Source organism: Ammodytes marinus (genome assembly GCF_949987685.1).
Source record: "Ammodytes marinus genome assembly, chromosome: 9".
NCBI lineage: Eukaryota > Metazoa > Chordata > Actinopteri > Uranoscopiformes > Ammodytidae > Ammodytes > Ammodytes marinus.
In genome coordinates, this window is record NC_137213.1 from 20832219 (window position 1) to 20855558 (window position 23340).

At 40.7% G+C, this 23340-nt stretch overlaps 3 protein-coding genes across 3 annotated transcripts; 2 read left to right on the forward strand and 1 right to left on the reverse strand.

Moving 5' to 3' along the window:
- Positions 1–508: 508 nt before the first annotated feature.
- Positions 509–5659, reverse strand: LOC307255011 (mitochondrial adenyl nucleotide antiporter SLC25A24-like). The gene is made up of 10 exons (XM_080033607.1): positions 5279–5659; positions 4938–5064; positions 4673–4760; positions 4386–4497; positions 3127–3285; positions 2820–2972; positions 2622–2729; positions 2353–2520; positions 1843–1993; positions 509–1485 (listed from the first exon to the last, which is right to left on the reverse strand). The coding sequence occupies exons 1-10, from the start codon at positions 5456–5458 to the stop codon at positions 1304–1306; spliced, it is 1428 nt and encodes a 475-aa protein (XP_079889733.1). The 5' UTR covers positions 5459–5659; the 3' UTR covers positions 509–1303.
- Positions 5660–9007: 3348 nt separating this feature from the next.
- LOC307254915 (EEIG family member 2-like) lies at positions 9008–17253 on the forward strand. The gene is made up of 11 exons (XM_080033479.1): positions 9008–9271; positions 11134–11254; positions 11531–11560; positions 12085–12201; positions 12660–12706; positions 14001–14104; positions 14347–14442; positions 14559–14751; positions 15162–15298; positions 15932–15995; positions 16284–17253. The coding sequence occupies exons 1-11, from the start codon at positions 9126–9128 to the stop codon at positions 16324–16326; spliced, it is 1098 nt and encodes a 365-aa protein (XP_079889605.1). The 5' UTR covers positions 9008–9125; the 3' UTR covers positions 16327–17253.
- A 537-nt stretch (positions 17254–17790) lies between these two features.
- On the forward strand, positions 17791–23246 carry prpf38b (pre-mRNA processing factor 38B). The gene is made up of 6 exons (XM_080033620.1): positions 17791–18175; positions 18743–18811; positions 19055–19206; positions 19579–19639; positions 20887–21146; positions 21765–23246. Exons 1-6 carry the CDS (start codon positions 17966–17968, stop codon positions 22438–22440), a joined length of 1428 nt encoding a protein of 475 aa, XP_079889746.1. The 5' UTR covers positions 17791–17965; the 3' UTR covers positions 22441–23246.
- Positions 23247–23340: the final 94 nt, after the last annotated feature.

A 23340-nucleotide genomic window follows, 5' to 3' on the forward strand; every position in this document is an offset into this window, starting at 1 on the left:
AAAATTTCAGTATTGCATTGCATTGAAATGTTTAGTCTTTATTAACCACTGGGTGGAGCTGATAACAGCTCTGTGATCTTTACACCAGTGATCACTTCTCTGAAGAGCTGAACTTTTTACCACTGAACCATTGTTCTCACGTAGGTTCCAACAAACACCATTATAAACTTCTGTGTGGAGTTTCCACATGTTCAGGTTAACAGCCCTTAAAAGAAGACAAGGTGTAGTTCTCTAAAAATCCAGACTAATGCAATTTACAGTGTAATAAAGACAAAAGGCCGATTGTCATCATACATGGTAGATGAAGATCTCGGACTCCTGGGCAATGTAGAACAAACAAAATGCTACATGCAACATCATTCTGTTGAAAGTGGGTTTGTGTGTGTGTGTGTGTGTGTGTGTGTGTGTGTGTGTGTGTGTGTGTGTGTGTGTGTGTGTGTGTGTGTGTGTGTGTGTGTGTGTGTGTGTGTGGGGGGGGGGGGGGGATGGTTTTGAGGTTTCGAACAAACACACATCTGTTGACGTCACAAAGTTCACATCGAGTGGCTGCAAGGCACATTTCAATGTTTTTGAAATAACACAGAATTAATGATTTTCACTCATTGCACACGATGCGTTTGTCTTCATGCACTCAGTATTCCAGTGTTAACAAGTTATGTATCTTTCAGGGACACTTATTTTTAGTCGACAGCTGCTAACTGGAGCACTGTTTGTCCCCAAGGCAGGTGTTAACCAACCTAGAAAAGTGTTAAATTACCTCTAAAGGCTCTGGACCTGAACAGCCATAGTGTCATTTTCCTTTCATTCTCATTTATAATCAGACTATTTCCTCTGATTTGTATTCCCACAAGATAAGCGCCACTTTTCTCTAGACAAAATATTTCTCTTTTATCCAAAAAGCACAACAGGGCATCCTACTGAGCTAGTGCTGTGTAAACAGTATCATAAATTAAACAACTAATTATGTGTTATCTATTCCGATTGTTACATATCTATTCATGCACCATGCTGTCTCTGCATCAATCATTCTTTTTTGGCAGTGTTTATTTTGGGAGTGCGTTGTGTTTAAGACTTGGATAATAATTAAAGCATGCTTAGCGCACATGATAAATGCTTTAGCTACTGACAGACCACCCTTTAGAGGGAAACATACAACTTCTCCTGCTGGTGGAAATCATGCTCTGTATGTCTGATGTCTGTCTCTTGTTTTTGGAGTTCTTTCCGGCATTTTTCAAGTACAGTACAGTATAGTAAAAAAAAGTACAGTACAGTAAAATGTTCCTTTGTTCGTTTGCTTGCGGCATCATTTGGAGATTCCCAAACCGGACTTCATGTACTCGTAAACCACGTAGCTAATGCTGACAGCAGGAATGACTTTCATGAAGTTTGGCATGAGTCCTCGGTAGAGTCCGAAGAAGCCATCTTTGGCTACAATCTTCTTCATCAGACCGCTCATGGAGGACTGGTCTGACGCATCCAGAGACGCTGTGGTGGGGGGAAAAGAAGTTAAGGAGTCAGTGTTGAATCTGAAAAGGGGCTTCTTTATTATTGTGCTGTCTGCTACAGGAAGCTATACAGGACATATGCATCTACATTTTAACTATTGAAAATGAAATTTCTCAGTACCCAGAATGCTTGGGAGTAAAAGGTAATTAATGATTTCAGACAGGGATGCCCTTCTCCGTTGCAAGTGTATGTTTGTAAAAAAAATATTGGGTACCTATATAGAGCTTTGTCCCCACATAAACATATTGCCTATCATGTACAGTATACTATTGTGCACTAGCTGTGTACTTAGGCAAGTTCTGTCATCACTGTTATCAATTGTCAGACTGGGGTTACCTTGTGCCTGCATCCGTGTGCGTACAAGTGCCAGTGGATAGCTGGCCAGCTGGCCACAGGTACTAGAGATGGTCCCGCAGCCCACCAACACCAGAACCCCAGGGTTAGCACATTCATTGGAGTGGTACGACAACCAGGCGTTCTTCAGACTCTGAGACACAGGGGAAGCGTGACAGGAGAGAGGGAAGGCATCAGAATCAGAACAAGAGCAAGTCAAAGATACAAACAAAAAATCACAATAAAAAATATTATTCACAAGAGTAAAGTCCAATTATTCATTATTTAAAAAGCAGAGCTGTAAAATTGTTCAGACTGCAGAGTGAGGAGAATGAATCCAAAATATGCAAATGACCACAGTTTGCACACAATGCACAAAAAAGCCAATTACTCTGATTGGGTCTAATGCAGTCTTGCAGATCCAAGATTAATTTATCGTTCGCACAGTTGAGTTAATTAAACACAGTGCAGTCTGTTGTGAAATAGCGCTAATTCATCACAGTGCCTGCATACCTCATAGACGGCGAGATCTATCCCAGCATAGGGAATGATGCCCACCAAGTTTGGAATGTAGCCCTTGTAAAAAGCCTTAACTCCCTCCTTCCTCAGGATCTTCTTGGCACAATCAAACATTCCTGAATACTGGCCAGTTTTCCTCAGGGTCAGTCTAGTTTTCAATACCTTGAAGAAAGGAAGCAAAATAACATTATCTCGTGGTTTCGACTGACTACAAAGTGTCCCGTGAATGACACAATGTGATGAAATGATGATGCAACATGTACCTCCATTGGGTAGATGGCTGTCTGTGCTGTAGCCCCCGCCAGAGAGCCAGCCATAAACCTCTTGTGTGTCTCAATCTTCTGGCCATCTGATGTTAACAACTTCTTATACTAGAAAAATAATTATACAACGGGCAGGAAAATAAGCGCTCGATATTCCAAATATCTGTTACGACGTAAAACTGTGATTTTGGGGCTTACTTGTTCATATGACATGAATTTGATTGCCGTCTCTGGCGCAATCTTTAAAACATTGGTCCCATTCCCCCTCCACATCGATCTTAAACCTCCCTCCTTGATCATCTGCTTGAAGCCCCCAACCAGGCCTATCTTGTTGGTCTTAGAAGAATGAACCTGCAGTACAAATAGAAAAGGTTGGCAAGACAGTTTTACAACACACACACACACACACACACACACACACACACACACACACACACACACACACACACACACACACACACACACACACACACACACACACACACACACACACACACACTTTTACCTGCATGAAGACCTTCATTCTGTCCAGAGGGGCAGTGCCGGTGCGAGAGACGCCGCCCGCCACCGCACCTGCAACCAGCTGCTTCCACCAGCACCCCGTGCTCTTCTCCTCCTCCGTGAATTCATCTGGGATGGCGAGACTGTCGCCTATGTCTAGAAACTAGCAAATGAAAAAAGAGGTTTACTCAAATCTCTTTTATTTATAGACACCTCTAAAATCAAAGACAATTCTGTCCGTATAATTGCTCTTTCCAGAGCTATAAACACTTTTACTCAACGATGTGTCGGTTTACGGCCACAACAACAGCTGTATTGTATTTTTTTATACAAGAATTCATTTGAAAATGCGTCCCTCTCAAGAAGCTACTGAACATCTCACATAGCATCTGATTGAGCGGTTGTAAATGTGTCAATATAACTTATTTTTCTTAAAATAAAGAACTCAGCATACAAGCACTTCTCCTTTTGACGTCTATTTTAACAGTGATGCAGCCACTATTTTGTTCGATCTTGCCAAATGAACAGCAGCACACTGGATAGAGGGCAACATTTACAAAACCTTGAATGAAAAAGTTTCATGGAAGTGACACCCTTTTTTTCCCACTGTATTTTATTTGGTAAAACTAGTGTAAAGAAAAGGTCACCTTGTGAGGAAAATGCTAAAACAAAACTGCAGCAGTTGTCTTTTTTTTAACAAACAACCAACCAATTGAGCTCCTTATCCTTGAGCTCAAACTACTTGTGAAATCATAATCAGTTAGCCAAATGAACCCTGATCTTGCGCGCTTTAGCCGTTTCAGATAAACATGTCCAATGTTTTCCCAATAGCAGGAAAAGGCGTCAGTGACAAACGTAGCGCTGGGGGAAAAAGTGCAGTGACTATTATCACACATTTTCAGTATGAGAATGCAGCTCAGTCTGGTGTTGTTACCTAAGCCACAATACATATCCAAACATTCACACACAGGGCCTATCGAGTGAAGCTGTGTTTTGCTCGTGACAGAACAAATATGAGTCCTTGACCTCCTTATGTGCACTATGTGTGGAGGAGTGAGCTGAGAGGAAGGGAGGAGGGTAGTGCTGCTGAGACCTAATTATATTGGACAGTCTTGTCGCTGCCAAAATATGGGCTGCAGAGAAAATCCATAATATGCTGAGAGGGAGGATTGGGCTACACGTGATTAATTCCACTGCAGTTGAGTGGAGTAGGATTTGTCTACGGGATGTATTGGTGTGTGTGTGTGTGACAGTGTCCTGTACCGAGGAATGTTTCCAGTAGCGTATGATCTGTTCCAGGTTGTGGCCAGGGTACAAGAGGAAGTGTTCTCTCCACTCGTTCCAGTCCACCATCATGGTCCCATCGATGTCCATGCTAAAGGAAACACACATAGACAAACTATTGACCCAACATGTTGTAGCCTACCAAATTGTAAGGTCGCATATTTGTGATGATATAATGCTAAAATAAACTACACACAAGTGGCAATGATTATGGTCACACTCTCAGTAGACACACGTCACAGTGGATATGGAAGTGCATTACAAACCTCTGCAGTATTTTCCGGGCATTCTCTCTGCTGACATCCATGCCCAGCTCCGTGAGGCACTGCTGGATCTCTGAGGCATCAATGCGCCCTGACACACAACACAGTCAGACATGCTGCAGTATAAACAGTGGATATGTGGTTTTGTAAACAACACTCAAATTGGCACGTGACATTATGCATGAAAGCTTGTGCCAAGGATTTCAATGCTGCTGCAGCTCCTGCAGCAATAGCCCACTTCCCTCCCTCATCATCCCCTCCTCCTTACCGTCGTTGTTTCTGTCCAGACTCTTGAATGTCAGCCGCAGCTTCTTCTCGTGCTCTTTGAGATATTTGGAGAACTCGTTGAAGTCGAGACTCCCATCTTTGTTTTGGTCACCAGACGACACGATTTTCTGCAGAGAGGGGAGAGACAATGCAATTGTTCATTAGCCTTTTCAAGTAATAGTAGGTTATAATGGTAAGTCAAACACCCACCCAAACACACTGTAAAACACAGTCAAGCTAGGCTACTATGTCATGAATGTCATGCAAAAACAGAGCAGGCCAAGACTCTCGCGTCTCTGCAGCCAGGACGGACCCCATGGCTCCTGAGGTATTATTTTTTACCTGTGCGGCACCCTGGCGGAACATGCCCATCGCCTTGAGGCCCACGCGCAATTCAGCGACGTCCACCCTGCCATCTTTGTTGGTATCGAGCCGATCAAACAGGTTCTGGTATGACCTCTCGCTGTCGGCATCCCAGCACCGGGCTTTTGATAGTAATAACGCCCGTAACGTCTGGTGCATTGTAGCGCTATAATGCGGTCCAAGCAGTGTCGCCCTGCCTGCTGTCAGGATATCTGATGATTAATCCATGTCGAAAATCAGTCACAAAACCCTGCTTGAAAATCAGATGAAAGCTGAAGGTTGGCGGTGGAAAAAAAACGCGTTTCAGTCACTTTATTTAGCAGGCTGTCCAATGCAAAGGAGTGTATTCCGTAGCCTACAGGTTCAGTCAGAGGGAACTGCAGCGGTCGAGGGCGGAGCAATGAGCGTGACGCAACTATTCGATGTTTTCTACGGAAAAACATGAGTGATGGTCAAATGGAAAGTGGCGGAATAAATATCCCCCGGATTAATTGTGCATAATCCGGTTTATGATTCTCCTAAAAGTGGACTCATCAGGGGTTTGTGTGTTGTTGTTTTTTTACCCTCATTGCGTGTGGCGGTGCTGCATTACAGAGGACATTTAATCTCTTCATCTACAAGGACGTGTCACTAAAGAGAAACACTTTGCATACTATTTTCTACAGCGCAGCACCGCTGGTTGGCGCTAGATGGCGCTGTTTCCCGGCACAAAAGGTGACTGAAAATTGTGACGCATCTCTGGGAACCTGAACAGAATGATAGAATTGTTTAATTTAACTTATTTATTGATTTTACTGACTTCCCGACCCATTCCGAGGGTTCTTCACCCTCATACAGTGCACAGTGAAAAATAGAATCAAATCAAATCATTGCAAATTACATTTTAATACAGGATTTAAAAAAAAGTATCAATAAAACTATACCAAGCAAGAAAATTGTACTATTACATTGTACATACAATTAGGGCAGGACAATCCCTTGTGACGGTTATAGTCCACTATTAGAAGTTATAGCATAGATTCATATTACCCTTGCAATATAAAAGCAGAATTTTACATGTGAGGTATTGGTTATATTCTCCACTTGCCACATACTGGTCTGCCTTTTTCTTCCTTTAAACTTGGGGAAAGCAGCACACCCAATACAGTCCTCGTATGAGGCATCATAAGAGTCAGCCAACCTTGTGATCTACAGTCCCGGACAAAAGTCTTGTCACTTATCAATTTTGTAGAAACAACAGTTTATAAACTGACTTTTAATTAATCAATTGGTTTTAGAAAATGGCTCATTTGAAAGCTATAACCCTCCCAAATTATATTTAATATGCTAAAATAGATTTGCTTCATTGAAGAAATATTGATCATTTAATGAACACAGGAAGGTCAGATTTTGGCAAGACAAAAGTTTTGTCGCCTACAGAGAGTAATGTGAAAATTTAACAAATAATTTACTTCAAATACAAAAATATGTTGAATAACATCAGTGAATTAAGTAGTGGTGCTGTGAGATCCATATTTAATATCTTGTATGACTTCCATGAGCTTGAAGGACTGCATCCATGCGGTTTGACAATGATTCATACAATTTATTGATGAAGTCATCAGGAATAGCAAAGAAAGCAGTCTTATATGCCTCCCAGAGTTCATCAAGATTCTTTGGTTTGGTTTCTTCCTCTTTCATTCTACCCCAGACATGCTCAATGATGTAGTAGTAGTAGTAGTAGTAGTAGTAGTAGTAGTAGTAGTAGTAGAAAACGTTATTGTCCCCGTGGGGCAGTTGGGTTTGCGGCACAGTCGCACTTCATGACATGACTTCAGACAAATGACACAAACAGATAGTCCATACATCAGACACTGACAGACATAACATGAAGAACATACATTACACACTACAATGCACTATACACCTTTGGACATGACCAGGCCAGCTGGACATAGCTTATTTTGACTGATTTAAGGCTTTTATGGCTTGTGGTACAAAAGAGAATTTGGATCTGTTCTTGGTCATAAGGGGTACGCAGAAACGACGACCAGATAGCAGTAGTTTAAAATGGGATGCCAGGGGGTGTGTACAGTCACAAACAATGTTATTGGCCTTTTTCACCAGTCTGTCTTTGTAAATGTGTTCAATGCTCGGTAGTGTGATCCCAAGTAACTTGCTGGCAGTTGTAACTGTTTTTCTGATTGTCTTTTTCTGTGACTCGGTGGCATTTCCAAACCAGCAGACAATACAGAAGGTTAAAACACTTTCAATGAATGCAGTATAAAACATTTGGAGCATTTTGTTATTGACATTAAAAACAAGCATTTTCTTTAGAAAGTACATCCTTTGCTGTGTCTTAGTGTGCAAAAGATCAGTCGATGAGTCCCATTTATGTTCATGTCTGATGACTGGGCTGGCCAGTCCTGGAGCACCTTGATCTTCTTCGCCTGGAAGGTGGATTTCTCAGATGAATCTTCGGTTGAATTACATCGCATGGTTGCTCCATCGCATACTTCCATATCTACATCAAAGTTCCTCAAATTATCAATATTTCTGCAGTGAAGCAAATTTATTTTAGTATATTAAACATAATTTGGGAGGGTTTTAGCTTTCATATGAGCCATTTTTTTTAAACCAATGGATTAATTAAAATTCAGTTTATGAGCTGTTGTTTCTACAAAATTGATAAGTGACAAGACTTTTGTCCAGGACTGTAGACTAGAGTATAGGCTGATTCTCTGACAGTCAACAATGAGGCAATATTGTATTAGAAGGGAGTATGCCCAAAAAGCAAACAATGCTCCCTTCTCCTGGCTGGCAAGGATGTCCAACTCAGACCATGATACAGCTCACACTGATGGGTTGTGGTTGTTACCACTCTTCCGGGAATAACAATAATATGGAACTACTGGAATACATATATCTGATGATTATTTCCTCCATTCATCGACTGGAGGAATTAAGTCTAAAAAATAAACACCAAGACGCCATCCCTATCTTTTGAGATGCTGGAATGATGAAATGTTTTTTTTTATTATTACAAAAATAGCAACAAATGGACCTATACATTTTTTGTCAATCTACTAATTGATTAATCAACTATATGCGTTTCAGCTGTAAGCTACTTTTTTGTAGTTAAATTCGTAATATACACAAATGAGCTGATAATAATAGTATAACCTATTCATATATTTTGTTTACACAACTCATCATTTTGATAATGGCACAACTAAAGTTTTCATATAGGCCTAGCCTAAAGTATTATTGCCAATGAGACTGAAAGCTAAATAACAGGCTACAATTTCGTTTAATAGGCTAGCTTATAGGCTATTGTAATTCTTATTTATATATGACTCTTTTGTCACGTGCCAAATTTCATATTTTCTTCCATGATTTTCCCCAACTTCTCTTTTACAGTCAGTGGTGGTCACGGGAGCAACGTCACATCAGTTGGCCTACAGTGATGGTGACGCAAACATTGTATTTCCCCATAGGCGTTTTGAATGAGTTTGGTTTCATGTTTCACCAAGATGGTTATTACCATAACAATTGTGACCCGAGAACCAAAGTAGGGCTATTTTTTTTACGCAGCTGCATTGTCCAATCAAACGATGAATTTTCCCTCGCGTCATGTTTTATATTTTTCAGTGGGTGGGAAGGAGGAGATTTGAACTTTGAATCATGTCCACAGCAGGCTACACTCACACTAGCGGTTACACGGTAACAACGAGCAACAGCTGAGCAACAGCAGCGGAGCAGGGAGAGTGGTCAGCTGTTTGTCAGCTTTACCACTTAAGTCAGGACCTGTTGGTTGTGCACCAGTCTCTCGACTGTAGGAAACGCCATGTCGTTCATTCTTACCAAGAAAAAGAGGTTTAAATTCAAAGTAGACTTCGACTTGGAGGATCTGTCGTCGGTTCCCTTCGTAAACGGAGTTTTGTTCTGTAAAGTCAGACTCGTAGATGGAGGCTTTGCCGAGGAGTCCTCTCGGTAAGATTTTTCTTTGCTATTTATAGCGATAGTTCACTGGTTTTTCGAACAAGCTTCAATTAAACAAACGTTTAATTTGTCCCAGTTCAGTTTTAATTGGACACCTGTACAGCATTAGTTGTCATAGGTTTACTTCTGTCAACTGCATGTCCGCGTGTAGTTTCATACTACTTGTTGTAGTTTTGGTCTGGCTTTGCGAGACTAGTGTGTAGTTAACGCTTAGCTACACCACAGTTAGCTATCGGCATGTTCACTAACGTTGAAAGTAAACTATAGGCTACTAGCGTCTAACCAAAGCTAGCTAAGCAGCAAACCAGTTTTCAAACTTACCTAGCCAAAGTTGTTGCTGTAAGTCTCTTATGATAGGTCCATGCTGTAATTACGGAGACAGTAGAACCCAGGAAGATGGGATTTAGCGTGATTTAAAAAGATACAATTAGTTTGTTTGAATCATTGGGTTTATTATTATAAAATAATACAAATGTGTTGCGTTACTTCATGTTTACAAAGTTTATCAACGGAGTTGCTAAGCAACAAGTAACCGCTGCTACAGGTTATACATTCGCTACCGATTGAAGCCTATACTATTTATAATGTAAAATGAGATTATAAAGCAGAGACGCAAAGGCTAAACAATTTCTGTTTCTTCCATTTGTATGTAGCCTATGTTCTCTATCCATTGTTTCTATTGGGAAGGGCCAAACTAGTTTATTATCTGGTTGCAGTGGAGCAGAAGCACACAAACTTAACCCTCGGCCTGTGTTTAACTTATTGTAGTCTGTATGAGTCACTTTGGAAAAAAGGACACACAGCACATGTCAACCGCTAACCCTCATTACTTTGCCATGGTTACTGTCTGTGTAAACACTGCATTCTTAGTTTTATCCCTGTTTCCTTCTCCAATCCCAATTGTTCTCTTTTTCGAAGACAAACCTATTGACTGTCATGTTAATGATGTATGGGGTAGGCCTACATAATCATGATTCTACTTTATATTATTTCTAATAGGCTACTATTGCTTTTTAAAGCATCTCCTAAAACCTATAGTAACATACTATAAAGCAACCCGCATTATTGCTACTGCTAGTGATCAGCAAGGTCGATTCTGAATGTGAGATCAGATCTACAACTATAACCCAAAATTCCATCAAGTGAACATTAGTACACAATAATAACACTATTTCATTTTCATAAAGTCGGACAAGCGACTGAGGTGTTGCGCACATTTAGGACCCAACTTTTAAAATGAGCAAATGTTTGCAAGGAACAAGTGAACCATCATCTTTCTGTAACTCAACGCTTCAATGAAGATTTAAGCTCATAGACTAAAGGAAAAAAGACACTTTGCTTTTATGTTTTGAGCAAAAATAGAAACATGCACCACCTCAGCATGTGGCTCAGGTGGTTAAGCGGGTTGGCCAATGATCCAAGGGTTGGCGGTTCGATCCCCGCTCTGCCACCTGTGTCATGGTTGTTGTGTCCTTGGGCAAGACACTTCACCCACCTTGCCTCGTGTGAATGTGTATGACTGATGTATGTTTGAGGTGGTGGTCGGAGGGGCCGTAGGCGCTGAATGGCAGCCACGCTTCCGTCAGTCTGCCCCTGGGCAGCTGTGGCTACTATGGTAGTTTACCACCACCAGTATGACTGTGTGTGAATGAATGGAACCTGGAACCCTGTAAAGCGTCTTTGAGTGCCTTGAAAAGCGCTATATAAATCCAATCCATTATTATTATTCTTGATGGTCTCTGTCGGTGATCCATGCCTTGATCAAGCAGATTTGTGCTCTTTCAGTATCTAGTATTGCTGTGTATGTGTTTTAGTTTGTGTATAAAGTGTTTCAACATGTGCTTCTCTCACAGGGAGCAAGTCCAAGCCAACTGTGTTCGCTGGAAGAAGAGATTCTCTTTCATGTGTAAGATGAGTGCCAATGCTGGGACAGGTGTACTGGACCCTTGTTGGTGCCGGGTGTCAGTGCGCAAGGTAAGGGACTTTTTTCCTTTGCTATTGAGTTCTGTTCTGTTTACACTATGGGGGTAGTCTCAGTTTTCCAGACAGTTACCTGAATGTGCTAAGAAAATGTATGTGTACATAAGATGAGAAGTATTGTTAATTTGTAACCATAACATAACCATAGCAAGTGCTTTGTGTAGGAGATAGTCATACTTCAAGAAGTCACATATGTCCCGATGATTATGAGATTGTAATGAAACAGCCAAATGTTCCCCGAACTAATATTTTTATTTTGTGTCATTTTAGGAATTGAAGGGCGGAAAAACATTTGCAAAGGTAATACTATGCAAAGGTACTTACAGTATGTTGGTAAATATAGAGTGTGTACCAGCTACACATTAGAATAGTCTTATCATAAAATGTGATAATAGTCGGCCTCTAAGTGCCCTTAGTGGAGTTTTTGTTGAGGTAAGTCTATTTCCTACAAATGTTTTTATTTCTAGTTTCCGGCTTTCGTTACTGATTGAAAACAATCTGTTAATCAAAACCTACCGTATGTTAACCAATGACTTTAAGAATGAGTTCAAGAATAAGGTTATCTGATTTCTCAAGGATCAAAGTTCCTATCTCAGGGCCTGTGGTTTGTCTGGATTTATTCAGGTATAGATGACTGAATGTTTTTCTAGCATGCCATTATCATAGGATGATTCTTTATGTAAAAATAGTTATTAATACTGTCACTTTATTTGCGAAAAGTACAACATTGCTGTTCCGTATAGTTTGTATTGAGTGAAAATGTAATCATTTAAACTGTCTTGTCGAATGGTTGAAACTGGTTAATCTCTTATGTCTCTCTCTAGCTGGGCTTTGCTGACTTGAACCTGTCTGAATTTGCTGGGTCTGGCAGCACGACGCGACGCTGTCTCCTCGAGGGATACGACACCAAGAACACCAGACAGGACAACTCAATTCTGAAGGTGTGGTAAAAACGCAATCCCCCTGTAAATACTGAAATTCATTTATAAGTCCCCTCTTACATGCCTGTACAGATATAATACATTTAGGCAAAGCATATAGCTTACAACCTAGTCTTTCTATTCTAAAGCCGCATGTTCTTGAGTTCATCCACATAAGAAGACCTACAGTTGGTTCTATGGCATGGCTGGAAAACTAGAATGCCCTGAAAAGTTGATGCAGAACATGTCTGAGCCTGTGATCTATAGGCTACCCGTGCCATGGGAATTCATGTTTAAATATGCTGATTCTTGCTTGGGGGACATATCTACAATGGGGCAAACCAAATGTTATTTTTCAACGTTAGTTAACAGCACCCCTATGACACCACACTAGAGTGAAAAAATTTAGTTTTTTTTCTGCTTCACATGCAAACTCTCTCATCAACCTAAAAATTTAAACGGCTTTTCTTCTTTTACAGGTTGTCATCACTACACAACTTATGTCTGGAGACGTCTGTTTTAAAACGTACGTTTTTTCTCTAACACTACACCATGAGTGCCCCCCTCCCCCCATAAGAACTAATATTGACCTTATTCTTCATCCTTACTCCTCAAAGTCAATCGACTCAATTTGAAACTTGTAACTAATGAAATATTGACTTGTCTGTAAACCCCACGTAGACAAGTCTGCGTGTAACCACAGAGGAAAGTGTCTTCAACACATCCTGGTTGTCACCTAACTGAAAAAACACCCCTGTCTTGTGAAATGAAGAACCATTTTGTAGCTGAAGTCTTATCACAGTCTTATCTAATAACACCTACTACTACCTCACCCAGACATTAATCTGCCCAACCTAAGTAGTGAGCAACAGCTGATTGGTGCCATCCCAGACTTATTTTCTCTTTCGTGAAGAGCTGTACACCGAACGGTTAGTCACGAAGGACGTGATGTTAAGTCACACTCTTGGCAAAGCCTGCACCATGTGCACACAGTTTGATTTCCTTAACCAGTCTTTCACTTTATTCTTTCATGTTTCAAAGCCCTCTTAGTGTTATGACACACACACACTGCTGCCTAGGAGACGCCTAAACTGTAAACTCAGGGAAAGCCTAGTCATTCACCCTAGGCAATGTTACTCACTGTGTGAGGTGGATACACAACAGTGCAACGATATGATGACACTCTTTTTTTTCTTCACTGTCTGTCACTCTTTCTGCCTCTCCACCCTCATTCCTGTGCTCAACTTAGACTCTCAGTTGCAGAGAAGTAGTGTGGTTTCCTGTGTTAATGTCTGCTATACCGGAAATAATATCATCCTGTTTTAATAGACATATTACTAATCCACTTACATTAACATATGTATAATTTGATCAAATAGACTGATATTAGTTTGCTGATGGGTTTAAATATTTATAGTTTAGCCATTAAACATTAAAGCATTGTTACATGTAAAGTATGTTTGTTTGCATATGTATGGCTCCATCTTCATAAAACTTCACAAAATTTCCCTTCAAAACAATTATTACTTTTAGTGTAATTTCTTAAATCCATGTAATAAATCTCTGAAGTCGAGGTAAGAATCAGCTTGAGGTAAATGACATGTTACATTTATAAAAAAACATTACAATAATAGAAACAGTACAGTGATACTACAGTTGTAATTATCAAACTTACACATAGGGGCTTAAATCATGTTTGAGGTAAATGTCTATGTATACATACATAGCAGTTGAGGGAGCTTGTTTCCAACAACTCTCAGTGATATTTAGGAGTCCGCCCTGCTTCTCAGTAAACTCAATATTTCCTGTGTTCCCTTTAGGCCTCCGTCTACAGCCATGACTCTGGGAATCCCACAGACTGAAGCAGAGTGTCTCCTTGAAGACAGAAAGGGAGGGGACAAGCACAAACCCTTTTCATTCACTGGTACGTACAAACAGACTATATGGCTTAATAGTAATTTTTCCTTACAATAACACAATTTCGTCTAATCCGTTTTTTCTTTTCACAAGCCTCTGATTAAAAGGATCATGAAGAAACTAAAACTGAGTCAATCCTCTCTGGCGCTTGACCTTGAACAAAAACAAACCTCCACTAAATAGAAGTTCTAGCTGTGAGTGCATGATATTTATTAAAAGTGTTTTTTTGCTTTTGTTTTCATCAATTAGGGACTCCAGGAAAGTCAGTATCAGTCCCAGAGGAGTTGGTAGTGTATGGCCACTCAAGAACACCCAGCTATGCAAGTGGGCAGTCAAAGATCTCAGGTAACAAACACAGAGTCGCGTGTTTATTCCTTTCATACTAACGCAACATTACTGCTACACCAGTTGCACAAATCAAAAGCTCAACCTTAGCGTTTGTTGTCTCTCCTTCCCTGTAGGTTACAGCTCAAATCACTCCAGTTTAACAGATCTGAGCCATCGAAGGAGCGCGTCAGGAGGGTCTGCCTCCACTGGCATCGGCAGCATAATGGAAACCAACGACCAGCAGGGGGAGAGCAGGATCACTTCCCCAGTCTGTGCCACCTGTACCCATCTTCCTGAACAGCCCTCTACCCCCGCTAAAGTTCCAAGGTAATACACTGTACTCATTCTCACGGAAGAGTATTAGGGCCACAGGAGAGAACAAAATGAGGAGGATGTTTTTTTTTATTATGCACTTCGAGAATTAAGTTGACATTTTTGAGAATTAAGACGAAATCCGATTTAGAAAATAAGGACGAAGCTCAACAGCAGTTAAGGGAAAAGTTAAGTAAAACTTAACTTACCTACTTTTAAAGAATGTGTAGAATGTCTAGATAAACTAGACCAAATAAATCGGCTTTAAAACATTGACATTTTTTTATATTTGTATAAATGTATCCATTGTTTTTATATTTTTCTCACCCTTTCTTTTAACATCTTTTCTTTGCTGGTTTTGAGTTGTTTTTCCCCTTTGAAGCACATATGTGTGATATTCCTCACGGTTTCTGTTTCTCCATCAGACATATGACAAAGCAGAACTCAATGGAGAATCAGCTGAAGAGAGTTGATGCCACCAGGGTGGATGCGGATGACATAATAGAGAAAATCCTGCAGAGCCAGGATTTCAGCCATGGCTTCTTGGACTCCAGTGCAGAGGGTGTGTACTCCTAATCCATAACTTAGTGCACTTATGAATGCTTCTTTGGAAAGTTGCCTGCATCCTGTCGATGGGATCAAATTACTTTGAGGTGTTGCAATTCAACAACTGAAAGTCTACAAGCACTCACTCCAAATGCTAAATGATTAATGATTAGATGTTCATGATGGCAAATCGTATCAAGCATGGCCATACTTACATACTGAATTTACCAGCCTTAAGGATATTTCATTAGGTTGCATATCACTCCTATGAATATCACAAGGGCAATTTAACCTCACTGATAGCTGAGCACACATTGTGGGTGCAATGTTACAAACACTTGACCTTAACCAAAGACTTAATGTAGAGGACAGTCATTTAATGTGTGAAGAAACATTGACTCTCCCAATTCATTGAGACTAATGTTGCACACATGTGTGGTGTTGTTAGCTATCAACTTCCTTTCCTGGATGTTCTTTAAACAATGAAAAAATGTACAGATGGTTGTCGCAAGGGCTTCACAACAAGGTCTTCCTACTGGTTGCCATTTATTTTTAGAATTTCCAAAAAAGTGTGAGCCTTTTTCAAACCCTGACTGTGGTTGGCAGTTTTCCTCTTTCTAATATGGTATGTATTTGTCTGTTGCTGCAGAGGAGGGGCTCAGCTTGTTTGTTGGTCCTGGTGGGAGTACAGCCTTGGGAAGCCAGCACACAAGGTGGGTGAGATTATGCCATTGTGGAATGTGGATGTCACGCAGCAATCATTTAGTACAAATATGAATTCATTTCAAATATGCTAAATAAGGATTTATATAAGGAATCTTTCTATCATATACATTGTATCAACTACATTGTTTGTTTCTAATGTGCAAAATATCATGCTAAGACACAGTTTTGGTTTCACAACAAAATGTTGGTTCTGCATGTAAAAGAATGCACCACAGCCAGATCTGATAGCGGCCCTCATTTTTTGTCATGTGAAATATTTTGGCATTCTTCATCAGGGTCGCAGCTGGAGCCTTCGAGCAGGTGGTGATCCAGCGCTAGGCATGTGGAAACATGTGTGGGTGTCATAAATGGTGCCATATTACACTGATGTGGGAGACACAAGACTGAGTGGTGGAGGTGTTGTCGGTACTTGCTCCTGCAGGACTCTAATTCTTCTTATGCAATCCTTCTGGATCTGACCTACAGTGTCCTTTGACCAGGGGAGCCCCCTAGTGTTCAAGACATGGAGATGAAGGCAACATTATTGGAACATTTTGGTGACTGTATACTGGCATTTCTTCCGGTGCTTTATGAAATCCGTCAAGGGGTTACTGTTGTTATTGTACACGTACTGTTCATACATCTTAATAATATTCAATATTTTTTTCTGTTATTTAAAAAAGTATGTTTATGTATCCATCTAAAAAAAATATTTTGGTTGTTTTAACCATTTAACTTGTACAATATGTGGCTGGAAGAGGGGGACTGTGTCCGTTCATTGAAGTCCCATATATTTAAAGTAAGGTAAACTGACACTTTGAAATGTATAAAGGTCACAGCACCATTGTGTGATGGTTGCTCAAGCCCATTACAGAAAACACCTCTGTTCACCTGGTTGTGAGGGACGATGACTGCATTTAAAATACAATGAATTTGATTTAATGTTCCTTATTTGTTCCTATGGTATCTACTTTGTGTGTATGTGTGTGTGTGTGTGTGTGTGTGTGTGTGTGTGTGTGTGTGTGTGTGTTGTATGAAAGTAAAAAGTTATGAATGTATTTTTACCTCTGATTTTATAAAAGTGTCAAACTTAGTAAAGTGTATAATTGCTGCCACTTAAGAATTCATATAGTATGTGAGCTATGTATTGAAAGTCAACTGTGTAAAGCCCAGATATCATTGTTATTTTTAAAATGGTAAAAGGATTTTTAAAATGGTAAAAGGATTGTTATTTAAGGCCAAATAAATAATATTATAAAAATAAAATTGCTGCATTTCACTGATCACTTTGGAAAGGGGAGTCGAAGAAAATTTGACCCAGACCTAAAATTAATTAGAACATTAAAAGAGAAATAAGGTATCATTACATTTTCCTACACTGGATAATCAGACCATGATTACATTTATTTATTTTATTTTAATTTATTTACACCATAGATAGTATAATAAAGATTTACACACATTTTAAGGGCTTTATGGGACGCTCCAAAATAACATTAAACAAACTAAAAAGTTTAACAATACCATTTCCGGTTAAGGAAAAACATTTCAAAGTACACCGCTACTGAAGACGTTTATATGAAAAGCTAAATAAATTGAATCACCGTGACATAAATCATAAATGTACGACAATCATTTATTATCTGTACTTTTGCAAGCATGCATAACATTAAACTTAAATAATTTGCTACATACATAGTTTTATTCTAAAAACAAAGCCTAAACGGGGTTGAGGTAACGGTAATTTACAGAAGCGCTCACACTCACTGCACCACTAACTTTACACTTCCGGTTCCTCCTCGCAGCAGCACTTCAGGCCAACGACGGCGGGAAGTTGATATCGTCAATTAAACCACAATTCGGGGACAGCTAAACGGACGGAATTGACGATCGAAATTTAACTATCCAATATTAATGGATCTGTAGTGGGAAATACGCTAACTGTAAACGAAGCTCAGCGGCGTGGGATTCAGCTAACATGGCTAACGTCGGAAACCAGCAACCAACACAGGCCGTTAGCAAGACTGCGCCAGGAAAACATGGAAATTCGTTACCCCTGTGGGGCAACGAAAAGACTATGAACCTCAACCCAATGATTCTTACAAATGTGTTGTCTTCGCCGTATTTCAAAGTTCAACTCTATGAACTAAAGACCTATCATGAAGTTGTGGACGAAATCTACTTCAAGGTAGCATTAGCAATTGCTAAACCGCATGCTAGTTAGATAATCACTGCCTAGTCAAGCTAGCGGTATTGTTGTGTCAGTGTACTGCAGTTAGTGGTCGAATAACAAGAGACAAGTGAGCGGCAATTTTTTTAACTAACTTAACTGTGGTATTTGCTTACATATTCGCTTACTTATCATTGCGCTTAAATTTATGTTGAACACTATTCTGGTTAGCCATGTAACTCAAGTTACCTAGCGACTGAGTTAAATAAATAGCGTCTTTTGGCTTTAGCTATAAACAAAGGATGTTAACGTTACGTGTGCTTCACCCAGAAGGAATAGTTTCAGAACCATCGTTATGGTAGTTTAAAATGGCTCACTATAGTTGAAAATGTACAAAGATTAAGACAGGTTAATAGGTTGTAAAGCTGTGTTTATAGTTGGGTTGTGAAACTTTCGCGGTTGTCTTAGCATTCCCGATATAAGTCATCAGGGAAATGAACGGAATCTTTGCGGTGTGTTACATCTCGCAGATAAGTGTGCGTGTTGTTGATGACTGACATAAAATTGTTCGATATGTGCCTACAGGTGACTCATGCTGAACCTTGGGAAAAGGGAAGCAGAAAGACTGCGGGCCAGACTGGAATGTGCGGAGGGGTAAGTGAGAAGTACGTGCCTTTTATAATTCCCGTCTTTCCCCCATCTGTGTTTCCCTTCACATTCTGGATGATACTGGGTTGATTTATAAGTAGGACAAGGTAACATGGTGTACCACTAGTACTTGCTTCATAGTAATTCCCCACTTGTGTATTGTTGTTAAAGTGTCAGTCGTTAGGAATAGGTTCTCTGTGAATAATGTTCAATTATGTGCTTTACTAATAATGTCTTCATCATCACTAGGTGCGTGGAGTTGGGACTGGTGGTATTGTGTCTACTGCATACTGTCTTCTTTACAAACTGTTTACTCTCAAGCTGACCCGCAAACAGCTGATGGGTCTGATCACTCACTCAGACTCTCCATACATCAGAGCACTTGGCTTCATGTACATAAGGTATGATTCTTTGTGTGAGATGTATGGATCTTAATTCTTCTGTGTAAACGTTTTTGTAGACATGCAAAAATTGAGTGCATATATTCTATTTTAAGTTACAATAACATAATACTGAGATGTTTTATAAACACTAGATTATTAAAAATTAATATAAGGCAAGATCCCTGTAAATTGCCAAACATCAAAGGGAGAAAATAGATATTGTAGTTATTAATGCCTCTTACATTTTTCTAATATTTATAAGGAAAAATGAATTGTAATGTTATGATTATATCTCTGATAATTGACTTGGAACATGACATTGTTTACTTTAATCATTGCCCATATTGACTGACACAAATGCTCATGTTATGCTCTCTGTTTATCCCTCAGGTACACTCAACCCCCAGCAGACTTGATAGATTGGTACGATGGTTTCATGGATGATGAGGAGGTATGTCACCTCGGGTAATAATTTAATGTTTCTTTCTCTATTAAATACGCAGTCACCAAGCACGAGTTAAAGCTGCCTGCTGTGATGCTCATAGCTGATTTTTCACCTTTGCCTTCATTTGGCTTAATTGTCCAGAGTTCTTGTCCTCTAAACCTCAGTAGCTAAGTTACTTTCTCACTGCTCCGCTGCTGATTTTAATAAGGGTAAGTACCACATTATGTTGCTGAGTAAATCCTTTAGCCGTTGTTATATTAAGGCATGCCCTTCATATTTGATAAGGTTTTATCAGGACTTGTTGCACAAAACTAAATTTGACATACACAGCAATTGGAGCATTTCCGCAGACTCACACTCAGACAGACTTAACACGTTGTAAAACACATGTACACTGTTTTATGAATCTGCTCTTTTCACAATATATCATTCAAATATATTCTGATCGCAGGCTGTGCAACTAGGCCTCCTTTAATGTTCTGTTGCATTATATTTGAATTGATCATATGAAATCCTACGCAACTGGTTAATTCCCCTGTTTTTTCCTTTAGATGTCCATTGTGCAGCAGGTGAATTGGATATTGTATCTCAGCACTGTTGGTTTGCGTGTGTGAGTGCAAAGCAGCTGTTATCTACCATATAACGTTGACATCACATCGACTGGTGCGCACTTACCTACCTGCTCCAGTCTGTGCTTACACTGTGGGCAATTGTATGCTCGTTGTGCCCTTAAGAGTTCACTGAGCTTTTGGGAGACTGAAGAAAAAAGCCAAGGTTTATCCCTCTCTGTGTCCCTTGGGCTCAATGTGGATGTCTCTGAGTGTTTGTTGAGATACTGCTTTCGCTTCCCTTCATTTCTGGTCTATAAATGGCAGGTACAACCACGTTTTGAACATGCCGTTTAAAACAGATGACGGGAAGGAAAGTGGGGTTGATCTGACAACTACAATACCATTTGCTTCATTAGTAAAGCTCCCATTGTAAATACAGACTCCAGTAATGCCAGACAGTTAAAATGAGGCAAACGTTTTGTGACGCTAATTGTTTTGTTTCCTCTATTTAGAATGATCCATGTAAAACATACACATTTGTTTGATATAAGAAATTAAGCTAGATGAACAGAGGTGAAGTTTCAGTGCTTGGTCATCACAAATTGTACATGTTAAAAAAAAAAGAATGAGATTCTTCTGCGTCCTGCCTATGTGTGTGCTAATAGAGTTTTTCTATGGATCTTTCTCCCCGTTTGATTGTAGGAGCTGGACGTGAAGGCTGGAGGTGGCTGTGTGATGACCATCGGAGAGATGCTGCGCTCCTTCTTGACCAAACTGGAGTGGTTCTCCACTCTGTTCCCACGTATCCCTGTGCCTGTGCAGAAGGCTATTGACGTGCAGATGAAGGCCAGGCCACGTAAGGTTGTTCAGAAGGAGCCGCAGGAGGAGGAGGAGGAAGAGGAAGAGGAGGAGACGGCAGTGGCCGAAGAGCCGGGGAGGCAAGGGGAACGCCGCCGCTCCAGGTAACACAGTAAATGATTCAATCCATTTAATGTTGAGTGTTAACTTGCGTTGTGCCCATCGGCGATTGATGGCACAATCGACAATAGTTTATTTTTATTTAGCCGATGCCAACGGGAGTTTTCCTTTCCTTTTCTTTTTTGACGATGCTGTCCGTGTGACTGAGTGTGCAGTGGAGACAGCAAGACAAGGCACACAGATAGAGTGAGAGAGGCAGAGAGAGCTTTATTTTATAAAGCAGTTTGATGCTGAGATGAAAGTGAAACTGAAGGTGGAGCAGTTAAATAGAAATCAATAACAATTGTAACCAAACACAATGTGTTGTGTGATTTGCGTTAGTAACCTACTGTAGCGCACGTCATATATTTTCTAATTAAAAACATTCTGAAAATGTGTTTTTTTTTTAAAGACCTGTACGTAGTATTTTTTTTAAATCAATAAAATAAAAAATGATGTGTCTTAAAGAAATGAAATAAAGAAAGATTTTTATCTGTGGCTCATCCAACATCTAGATTTTTAGTTTTTAAAGATATGCTTAAGTATGAATTAGTTAGATATTGCCAAAGTTTACCATTCACATGCAGTGCCCAGCCTGAAGCTAACGGTCCCTTTCTCACCAGGACACCAAGAAGAACACCGAGCCCCCGCAGGTCCCCCAAACGATCTCGGAGCAGGAGCCACCACCGCGAGAGAGAGCGCCACGGGCCCAGCTTTGACCGAGAGCTGGAGAGGGAGCGCGACCGCCAGAAGAAGGAGAGGGGTGGTGGGGACCGGGACAGGGGGGAGAAAGGGGACAGGGGGGAGAAAGGGGACCGGGGGGAGAAAGGGGACAGGGGGGAGAAAGGGGACAGGGAGAGGCGACGCTCCCGCAGCGCAGACAGGAACCAAGAGCAGCGGCGAGAGCGCAGGCGGAGTCGCAGCGGCAGCAACCGGGAACGAAAGGGCGAACGCAGGGACAAAGAGAGAGACGGCGGGGAGGAGAAGAGCAGCAGGAGAAAGGACAGGGAGCACCATAAGGAGAGAGGTGTAGAGAGGGAGAGGTCCCGGGACAAGAAGAGCAGGGCAGAGACGGATGACAGGAAGCATAAAGACGACAGGGAGAGGCACAGAGAGGAGAGGAAGGCCAAAAGGTCCAGTCGCAGTCGAAGCAGGGAGAGGAAACACAAGAGTGGGGGAGCGGAGGAAAAGAGCAGGAGACGAGAGGAGAGAGACGCGGAGACGGCGCGTCCTCACAAACGTAGTGGCAGCAAAGAGAGGAGCCATCATCAGTCCAGCAATGACCATAAACAGCACTGAGTAAAATGTCTCTCTCCCCCCCCACCCCCGTCAGCAATATTACTTCCCCTTCTCCTGTGTTTTTCTTTGTTTTTTACTGCCCAGTTGTCTCGTCTTGTCCCTCGTGCTAAAGAAGTAATGTCAGCACAGGGACATCTGGAGTTGTTGACCCGATGTAACGTTGCTTTACGTTCATGTTTTTCTGCCTTTTTTTCACTCCCCCATTAGACCATTGTTAGTCCTCACTTGAAATTTTGAAAGTTGCAAAAATGGCATTTTAATTTTCTATGGTTCGTCTATCTGCCCCAGAAAGATATGGGTTTGTACATAATGCCTCTGAGGCGCAGTCTACACACGATTAGTATCCCGAGTTGCATTTCCTGTTGGGTCTGGGTGCAGCCAGCGAAGGAAGCTCAGTTCAACACTGTCACTGTAATATAGTTTATGTAACTTATACGGAATTGTATGGTAAAATGGTTAGTTTCAGGCTGCACAGAAGCCCATGCCCTTATCTTTAAATCTGACTTTTATTACAATATGTATGCAATGCTCTTTATATTAAACCTTTTGGGTCGGCTGTTTTCTGGTTAAACATGCTTTGAAGGGTCGTAAGTTCAAATGTGAGCATACTAGTGATGTAGACCATCAAGGGCCAGAGCCGGCACAAAGCAATTCTGTTTCTGATCGTGTGTAGACAGCCTGAGATTGTTTTAATCCCCCAAAGGGCAGTCTGCAAGGGGCACATTTACCCCACACACCGAGCCCTGCCTGTGCTGTGTTTGGGTTATTGCTCTGTTGCATTTTGTTTTCTAATAAAACACTTTTACAAACGACATGTTTTGCTCTTTTGAAAGAAAAATTGCATTCTGATATCACACAAGCAAAGATGTCTATGGAAATGTATCAGTCATTGAGTTGAAA

Coding starts and splice junctions, on each gene's coding strand:
- LOC307255011 (XM_080033607.1), bottom strand. CDS start 5,458: ATGCACCAGACGTTACGGGCGTTATTACTATCAAAAGCCCGGTGCTGG. Junction 4,761..4,937: donor TCTGGACAGAAACAACGACG/GTAAGGAGGAGG, acceptor GTTGTGTGTCAG/GGCGCATTGATGCCTCAGAG. Junction 2,521..2,621: donor CAGCCATCTACCCAATGGAG/GTACATGTTGCA, acceptor CCTTTCTTCAAG/GTATTGAAAACTAGACTGAC.
- LOC307254915 (XM_080033479.1), top strand. CDS start 9,126: ATGTCGTTCATTCTTACCAAGAAAAAGAGGTTTAAATTCAAAGTAGAC. Junction 11,561..12,084: donor GCGGAAAAACATTTGCAAAG/GTAATACTATGC, acceptor GTCTCTCTCTAG/CTGGGCTTTGCTGACTTGAA. Junction 14,443..14,558: donor TGGGCAGTCAAAGATCTCAG/GTAACAAACACA, acceptor CCTTCCCTGTAG/GTTACAGCTCAAATCACTCC.
- prpf38b (XM_080033620.1), top strand. CDS start 17,966: ATGGCTAACGTCGGAAACCAGCAACCAACACAGGCCGTTAGCAAGACT. Junction 18,812..19,054: donor AGACTGGAATGTGCGGAGGG/GTAAGTGAGAAG, acceptor CATCATCACTAG/GTGCGTGGAGTTGGGACTGG. Junction 19,640..20,886: donor GTTTCATGGATGATGAGGAG/GTATGTCACCTC, acceptor GTTTGATTGTAG/GAGCTGGACGTGAAGGCTGG.